This window comes from Propithecus coquereli, unplaced genomic scaffold (assembly GCF_000956105.1).
Source record: "Propithecus coquereli isolate 6110/MARCELLA unplaced genomic scaffold, Pcoq_1.0 Scaffold212, whole genome shotgun sequence".
Classification (NCBI taxonomy): Eukaryota; Metazoa; Chordata; class Mammalia; order Primates; family Indriidae; genus Propithecus; species Propithecus coquereli.
In genome coordinates, this window is record NW_012146301.1 from 2,448,502 (window position 1) to 2,458,434 (window position 9,933).

General features: G+C 35.6%; 1 protein-coding gene across 1 annotated transcript in view; it reads left to right on the plus strand.

The window, feature by feature from the left end:
* PCCA (propionyl CoA carboxylase, alpha polypeptide) overlaps positions 1-9,933 on the plus strand; it is a 375,245-nt gene that overhangs the window by 239,650 nt on the left and 125,662 nt on the right. The window contains exon 18 of the mRNA XM_012644433.1: positions 4,322-4,424. Within this exon, the coding sequence (XP_012499887.1) occupies positions 4,322-4,424 (103 nt within the window). The remainder of the gene's footprint in view (positions 1-4,321; positions 4,425-9,933) is intronic.

Here is a 9,933-nt window from a genome sequence, read left to right on the forward strand (position 1 = left end):
ATTTTACAGACCACCCACTGTGAAAGTTATGATGAAGCATTTCTTAATGATTGATTCTTTGACCATTAGCATTGTTTTAACTCAGTATTTCACTCCTAAAGAGATGATGGCAAAATCGAAAAACCAGCTTTTCTGAGTGTCTGATAATATGGTTTTGAGATGCTTATCATTCATGCTAACTGAAGATGCTGATAGTTTTTATGTTTATAGAAAAATCTACTTTTAAAAACAACATATAATAGCAATGTATTTCTTGTGCCTTTTTGAGTAAAATATTCTAATAAGTTAAATGTATTAGTATTAACATTAGTGACAAGCAGCTAACAGGTTTTCACCATAAAATACAGAAAAATTTAGTTTTGTTGAGCATATTCATTCTGGCTGGCTGATGATAATCAAAGTGGACATGCCTGGGTAAAGGCTATTATTTGATTTGCTTTGTGAATGGCTATTTATGTGAATTCCTTTTTACTGGGTTTTTTTGTTTTTTGAAGTGCTAGCTTAATTGATATCAGCTTTGCAGGTAACTAATAAGTTGCACAGATTAAATTTTTGATCAGATGGCAGCCTCTTGCACTGGAAACATACTTCATTAAAGGAAACTGTTTCCTGTGTATCATTACTACGGTGAGTTGAATGAAGCTCCAAGACCTTTTCCCTCTCTTTTCAGAGAGTTTTTCATTAAAATCTTCTTTGAGACTATTTTGAATTTAATGGATATGTGTAACTCTTCTCTAAAATTTAAAATATAACTTTAGGTTAATTGTTACCATTTTAAGCATGTTTGTGTTTATTGAATTGAAATCAGTGTTTAGACCAAATATTAATGTACTTTCAATGATTTTGCAGAAATAGAGCATATATATCTTCAGGTTTCTATTATTTTTATTTATAGTTTATTATAGTTTAGTTCTACTGCAAATTATATTTTTATTTGCTAGTTGACTGGCATATATGCCTAACTCATCCATTTTATTTAAAAACCAAACAAAACTACTCTCAAACTTATGTAAAGCCAGAAGGAATCTTAGCAAATTTTGTTTGCAGAAGAACGAACTCAGAGATTCCACACTTTTGACTCTTTTTGGTATCTAGAGACTGTGCTTTCACAGTGAGGCCTCTTTCCTGTATCTTGTTAACACACCACCTTAAAAGAAATTGTTAGAAAAGTGCCACTTCCAGAGTTAAGTGCTCAGAAGAAGCAACAGCTTCCCATCACCTGTCCAATTCTGTTCTGATCCACTTTTACAGGTGTGGAAACTTTTTCAAATGGATTGAATGAGTTCTCGGGTACATTACTAGTAAGAGAAGGGGCTAAGATTTAGACCTCAATGTTTTAACTCAAAAGGCTGTGCTCTTTCCAGAAGGTCCCTCCTGGGGCAAGTTATAACATATATGAAACAGATGTGGATCAAAATGGAACAATGGAAAAATAAATAGTAGTTAGGTTCTGGAGAGTGGCAGTTATATCTTGCCACCATCTGTAAGATCGCTTTCTGTGGGAAAATGCATTCTGGGTTGGAACAGGATGTCAAGATTGACAACTTCCCAACTCCTCTGGAAGCAGAGGCTCATCACATGACTGAAAGGAGCCTCAACATTTACTTGAAAGAGTTGCCTCCAGGGGGCCACTGTATTTTGAAAAATACTACAGCATATCGAATGGGTTAAGTGGTAGGGAGATCACTGAATTCATACTATAATTAAGGAAGAAATTATGAGCGAAGCAATATTCTCCTTGAAGAATCTGTTAGTTTGAGAATCAGAGGAGATAGAATCCGAAGTTTCCTTCAAGGAGGAGGTTGCAGTTCTGGAGGGAAATAGGAGTATAGACCTAGAGCTGGGACCATCATGATGATAAAAGTTAACATTTACATGCCCTATTTAATTTAATCCTCAGTACATCCCTATGAATACAGATACTATTATTATCTTAATTTGATGCATAAGGGAACTAAGACTTCCACAATTTGCTTAAGAGTTTGTACCAACCTCTGGGTCACCAGGGCCTGAGTTCATAACCACTGTGCCTTGTTCTCTGCCTCCTGTTAGCTTGGCTTAAGGGTCTGGCCCAATCAGATAGATGAGTCAGAGAATGAACAGAAACAAAATTGCATACAAAGAGTGGGGCCTTACTTTTAAGGGCTGTAAACACTAGTTAGGTTAATTAAGATTTAACTTGGTGTAAAGTAGAAAACCATAAAACCATCATGAGCAGGGGAGGGGCACAATTCTCAAGGGAAGCAGAGATGTAAGAAAGCCAGGCTACACAGTCTCCTTCTGCGATCACAATACCCCTGCGAGTTTGGGGCATTGACCCCACGTGCAGATAAGCAAAGTCAAGTGTAGTGAGCGAGGGACCCTGTCCACGCACACCAGGGAGTGTCTAGGAGCCCAGGGATCACGATCCTGCTCTGTCATCTATCAGCTCCTGTTCTCTCCCCTGGGTGGTTCAGCCGTGCTACTGTGCTCCACACAGAGTAGATGCTCCTCACGTTCTTTTCTCCTTGGCCCTCATCTCTTTCTCCCCAACCTGTGCTAGAAGCTGGGGTTACAAAAGTAAGGAATGATCTTGGTCTTGTAGGCGCTCATAGGCCAAAAAGGAGACAAATACATGAATGCCCTGTGGGATATAGGTGCTACAAGAGAGGAAGAGTTGGCGCAGAAGCACTCTTCCCTGCCTCCTTTCTGCTCATACCTCTTCCTCCTCCTCCCCTCCTTCTCTCCCTCCTGTGTCTTGTCCCCCTTACTGCCCCCCACTTCAGACTCTCCTGTGTGAAACTCTGTTCTCTGAAACCCTCTTCAAATTGCCAAAAGAGAATCTTCCAGGCCTTTGTGTACAGTGTGCTTTTCTATTGATGCATTTTTTTACTTTTCTTTATTTTTGCTTATATAGTATTTAAAACATGTCCTCATTTTCAGAAAACAGGTCAAGAAGAGATGAGCCAAATACAAATACTCACTCAGATTATCAATCATCATCCATTAGACATTGTAACTAGAAGTGATTTGATTAGAATCATAGTTTTTATGGTTTTTTTTTTTTTTTTTTTTTTTTTAGTGAATACAGAGAGAATTCTTTTGAACTTTGGTGGCTTTAAATGAAAACATGACTTGCAGCAGCATTTTTTCAGAACTGTGGCTTAATCCAGAGCCTGGATACTACAAAATGCTAATGTTTAGTGCTTAATAAGTATTACTTCACAAGTATAAACTATGTAAACATTCAGTACTTAGATTAATTCTGAAATCATTAAATTTTGTTACTTTAAAAAATCGTAAGAAACATACTTGTATTCTAAAAATTTTTTCTCTGGCTGCTTGACCTAGTTTTTCTGAACCATGTAATACTGATCACTTGCAAGAAAACACCCGTATAAGACTAGCATCATTCAGAGATATGGAATCCTTTTTTTGATTTTGGGTAATGGGAAAACCATGGTTAGAAAAGACATAGTAAGTTCCAAGATGAGAATCATGGCTTATTTCTCTTTGGTGCCCCAAAACTTAGCGCCAAGCACTTAGTATTTGTTGGACTCATAAGTCATTTAGGTGTGTGTGGGGGGGGCTGTGCTTTGTTTTAACAAACTTATGATATTGTTGTCCTGTTATATGAGAGTATGTTAAGGGGGTATGTGAGTAATTTTTAAATCAGTTTTTAAAAGTTTATAAATTTTTAGTAATAGCAAATAAAAGAAGTATAGCTTTTTACCAAAAAAAGTTATATCCTAAACAACTACTAAGACAGTTTTTTTTTCTAATTGACATTATGAAGAGCATTCTATAATATTTTACAAATATAATAATGCATGGAGGTCCATTCTTTAATATATTTTTAGGCTTTTAAACTATGAAAAACAAAATAAAACCAAAATAATTCTCTAGGCCAAATCATGCTGACTCAGTAATCCATAGTCTCTGAAATTTAAGGCATGGCATAGTTTATTTTATTGTCCTTTTTTAAGAAAACATCTTGAACAGTAACTAAATATTGAAAAAAATTAATATTGCTTAGGGAAGTTTAATTTGCGAAGGACTGTCACAATTAAGCAACTCAAATTCATAGAATAGATGATAGTACTACAGTTAGGCCAGAATGACTGCTATTGTCTTTGGTGTATATGTTTTTAAAAACCTCTGTAGTTTAACTCTGAAAGCTTTTCCAAGGATAGAACCTTTTAAAATCAAATGTTCCGAAATACATTTTTGGTAGTTTTACTCTGCATACTTTAATATCAAAAGAAAATTAGGGGTTTTTTTTTGCGAAAGTAATATAAAATTATTAAAATGATTAACTCTTTTTCTTTTCTTTCTACTTCAGAGTGCCTATTATTAAACCAGACATGGCTAACTGGGAGCTCTCAATAAAATTGCATGATGAAGTTCATACTGTTGTAGCATCAAACAGTGGATCAACGTTCTCTGTGAGTTTTATTTCTTTATTTTCTTGGTAATCTTGAAATTATCTATGAATATTTAAAACCATTTTTAACCTGTTCAATGACTCTTATCTTTTGAATTTATAGCATTGCCACATATTTGTTTCATCTTCTTTAGAAAGCTGAATATAAATGAGAATTTTTGTCCTCTTATGCTAATTAGACAATACATTTCTAGATTTAGCCACATTCTAAACTCACTTCCTGATATCCGATTCCATTTTCTTTTATGTTACTGGGAAGTAATACTATTGCCTTTGTTACAGAGAAGAGCATCTTTAATTATAATTCCAAACATATGATAGCTGTGGTAGATAACCATTCTTTTAAAACAAGTAATCTGAAGCTTCATATAACATTATCTTCAGATTTCGTGTTTTGAGACATTCTTGAGGCTAAGTTTACCTTACGGTGACATTCTTTTTGTTTTGAAGAACTTAAACCCCTGGGACAGTATCCATGACAGAGCTTCCTTAGTTTGAAGTCTGGTCCACAGTGAACAATGTTACAATAAGATTTCAGTGTTTATACTGTAGTATGAATGATATGTTTAAAATCTGTGATTTGAGATTCCAATACCATTGAAAGTTGCTATTTTAACTTGTGTGCTTTATTTTCAGCCTGAAGCCAAGGAAGCTGCTTTATAGTTAGTATAGTGAATACTACGTTTACATTTATTTTACATTTCTCTTCTCATGGCTAAGTTGCATTGAAATGTCGTTTTATTGTGGGGAAACAAATGACTTTTTATCAGAAGATTGAAACAGTATGAAAATGAAAATAATTTCAGTAAATAAAAACTAGTGAGGGCTAAGGAGTAAGATACGGCAATTTCTTGATTTCAGTGAGAGAATACTATAAGTTGAGAATTAATTTATTCAGTAAATGCTTACTGCATGCCTGCTATGCGCTAGATAAGTGCTAGGCTGTCACCCTGGAGAAGCTGACATTCTTGTGTGGTAGTCAGACTCACAAATACATTATATTAATTCATGAATTAAGGGTAGTCTTCTTGGTTTTCTTTACATTTTGTGACTCTTCGTATACGTCAAAATTGCTAAAGCTTGTCTTAAATGAAAGCTGAGATGGTGTTAAACCATTGTCTCATGATATATTTTGTGATAATGTTTTGTGATTTTCTATATTTCTCCTATCTATATTATCACTTTAAAAAATTAGCTTTATAAGTAGACACTTAACTATACATCAGGTTGAGTAGCAAATTATACGAAGTGAGTAGTAAAGAGTATTGCTATTATGATGTAGCACTTCCCTGAGGGAGGGTTAACTTTACAGAAATGTAGACTTTAGCATAATTTTTATTTCTGTATTGAGTCACCACTGAAGACTTACTGTAATCTGATATTCTGATACAATGTTTTTCTAAGCAATGCCTTGCCTTAATAAGAAAACTGCCCTTATTACCTCTTAGAACTGTTACTTCTTTATGCTTATTTTAGATTCCATATTGGAAAACTAGAGACCCCTGACCTGAGTGCATATGTGGTGTCTTTTAAATTTTTTTTTGTGTAAAATTATCTCTAGCTTCACTTTTTAGCTTATGAGGAAAACAGGGCTGCTTTAAAACACATCTAAGGCCGGGCGCAGTGGCTGACGCCTGTAATCCTAGCTCTCTGGGAGGCTGAGGCGGGTGGATTGTTTGAGCTCAGGAGTTCGAAACCAGCCTGAGCAAGAGCGAGACCCCATCTCTACTAAAAATAGAAAGAAATTGGCCAAACAACTAAAAACAGAAAAAATTAGCCGGGCATGGTGGCGCGTGCCTGCAGTCTCACCTACTCGGGAGGCTGAGGCAGGAGGATCGCTCGAGCCCAGGAGTTTGAGGTTGCTGTGAGCTAGGATGATGCCACAGCACTCTAGGCCGGGCAAAAGAGTGAAACTCTGCCTCAAAAAAAACAAAAAAACACACACATCTAAATTAGTACATTAAAAACTTTCCTGGAAAATAGCCACCTTAATATATAATATAAAAAACTACCTCCTATATTTATTGGCTTAGCTATTATCAGAGACATCAGTAGTCTAATGAAAAGTGTGTTCTCATGATAGTGTGGCCCTTTTTCCAAGGCATATTTGAGTTGAGCTACTTTCATTTGACATCAGTATTACGAAAGGAGGCAGGTTGAACAGTGTGGGGTAAGTAAAGGCTCATTGGTATTAATATGTCAAAAGTGTGACACTATTATCTGCTTTTAGGTTCATAGAGGGGAGAACTATGATTGTTTGGTTTCCGAGATCACCCACTGCCACCTCGAGAAAAAAATTAGCCTAAAGGCGACAGTCTAGGTCTGGGTTAATTACTTCAGAGATAGTACAAGCAAAGTATTTAGCCCACAGAAAAAATTTCAGGTACCCCACGTTTTCAGAGCTCTTTAATTTTAATTTCATTAATTTAATTAATTAATTTAATTTTTAGAAGTTTAAATTTTAAAGATATTTCTAATTAGTAAAGTACAGCAAATGCTTAGATTGTCTATGCAGATGTCCTGTTAAGAAAGAAAAAACAATATATAGGTAAAGTTAAGTTCTCTCTTACATCACCCCATTCTGCTCTCTTCCTCCCTAGAGGTGGCATCTGTCCTGAAGATGCTATATGTCCTTTTTGTACATGTTACACTTTCAGTATATATGCATGTAACACAACAATGGTAAAAAAGAAAGTTGTAAAAATATACATAATAAATGGAACCATTTATGTACATTTTAAAAGTATACAAAGCAAAAACAATTTCATTTACAGTAGCATCAAAAAGAATAAAATACTTAGGACTACATTTAACCTAGGAGGCAAAAGACTTGTATGCTGAAAGAAATTGAAGGCAACACAAATAAATGGAAAGGCATCTTGTGTCAGGGATTAGAAGACTTAATATGGTTAAGATGTCAGTACTACCCAAAGTGACCTACAGGTTCAATGCCATCTCTATCAAAATCCCAGTGACATTTTTTGCAGAAATAAATTCATCCTAAAATTCATATGGAATCTCAAGGGGTCCCGAATAGTCAAAACAATCTTGAAATAGAAGAACAAAGGTGAAGGTCTCACACCTCCTCATCTTAAATCCCTTACAAAGCCAAAGTTTGCAAAACAGTGGGTACAGCTTAAAGACAGACCAGTGGACTAGAATAGAGAGCCCACAATAAGCCCTTGTGTATCTGGTCAAATGATTTTTGATAAGAGTGCCAAGAACATTCAATGGGGAAAAGATAGCCTTTTCTATATATGATGTGAGGAAAACTGGATGTCCACATGCAAGTGAATGATTTTGGATTCTTACCTTACTCTATATAGAAAACTAACTCAAAATAGACCAAAGACCTAAATATAAGAGCTAACGCTACAAAATTCTTAGAAGAAAACATAGGGGGAAAGCTTCATGATACTGGATTTGGCATTGGTTTCTTGGATGTGGCACACCAAAACACAGACAACAAAACAAAAAATAAATTGGACTACATAAAAATTAAACACTTCTGTGCATCAAAGGACGCAATCAACAGAGTGAAAAGGCAACTGACAGAATGGGAAAAATACTTGCAAATTATTAACATATATCTGATAAGGAGTTAATATTCAGAACATATAAAGAATTCCTATAATTCAATAGCCAAAAAATAGGTAGATAAACATAATTAAAAATGGGCGAACGACTTGAATAGACATTTCTCCAAAGAAGATATACAAATGGCCAAAAAGCACATGAAAAAATACTCAATATCAGTAATCTTTTTTTTTTTTTTTTGAGACAGAGTTTCACTCTGTTGACCTGGCTAGAGTGCAGTGGCATCAGCCTAGCTCACAGCAACCTCAAACTCCTGGGCTCAAGTGATCCTCCTGCCTCAGCCTCCCGAGTAGCTGGGACTACACGCATGCACCACCATGCCCGGCTAATTTTTTATATACATATTTTTAGTTGTCCAGCTAATTTATTTCTATTTTTAGTAGAGACGGGGTCTCGCTCTTGCTCAGGCTGGTCTCGAACTCCTGAGCTCAATCCACCCGCCTCGGCCTCCCAGAGCGCTAGGATTACAGGCGTGAGCCACCACGCCCGGCCAATATCAATAATCTTTAGGGAAATGCTAATTAAACCCACAATGAGATACCACCTCCTACTATTTGAATGGCTACTATCAAATAGAAAGTAAATATTGGTGAGAATGTAGAGAAGTTGAAACCCTCGCGCTATTGGTGTGAATGTAAAATGGTGCAGCAACGGTGGAAAAATAGTATGGGGGTTCCTCAAAAATTTAAAAGTAGAATTTTCATATGATTTATTAATTCCATGTCTGGGTATATATACAAAAAAATTGAACAGGACCTTGAACAGATACTTTCACATCCATGTTCCTAGTGCATTATTCACAATAGCCAAAAGATAGAAACAACCCAGGTGTCCACCGGTGGATGAAGGGTTAAAGAAAATGTGGTATATACACACAGTGAAATATTATTCAACCTTAGAAAGGTAGGAAATCCTGACACATGCTATAACATAGATGAACCTTGAGGACAATATGCTAGGTGAAACAAACTAGTCACAAAAGGACAAAAACTGCATGATTCCACCCATATGAAGTTCCTAGAGTAGTCACACTTACATAGACAGAAAATAGAATGATGGTTGCCATGTGCTGGGAGGAGGGGGAATGAGGAGTTATTATTTTAATGGTACAGAGTTTCAGTTTTGTAAGATAAAAGGAGTTCCGGAGGTTGATGGTGGTGATAGTAGTGCAAAAATCTGAATGTGTTTAATATCACTGAACTGTACACTTAAAAATGGTTAAGATGGTAAATTTTATGTTACGTGTATTTTACCACAATTAAAAAATACACAAAGCAATTCAAACTAGTATTTACAATGAAAAATTAAAGAGTAGGAAGAATGGAAAATCTGGGAAATGAAGAAAACATGGTAGAAATAAAAGTTAAGAGTTAGTAAAAGTGAAATACTTCATGTGTTTTAGGTCTTAATTCTGATTATTGTGAATACAGCTATCAGAATGAATAGCAGAATTAAGAATAAAACTTGCTGAACACAAAATAGAAATATTATTCAGCTTATCAAGATGATAAACCCAAAAGTATCAAAAACAAACTGATTCTTAATTATAATTATTTTCATGATTCACATCTGGATTCCCAAAGTGTTTTCGATTTCTATTTTATCCAGTGTAGCTCAAAACTGGTAAAAATAATTGATGGCTGGGTACAGTGGTACGTGTCTGTAGTCCCAGCTACTGGGATGTCTGAGCGGGGAGGATTGCTTGAGTCTGGGCAACATAGCAAGACCTAATCTCAAAAAAAAAAAAAAAAATAGTTTATGATAAATGAAAAGATCAATGCAGTTATTATGATTATGTTAAAGATGATGAAGAACTAAATTCATTTTGAAGGTAATTCACTTCAAAGAAAAATGTCAGGCCGGGCGCGGTGGCTCACGCCTGTAATCCTAGCACTCTGGGAGGCCGAGGCGGG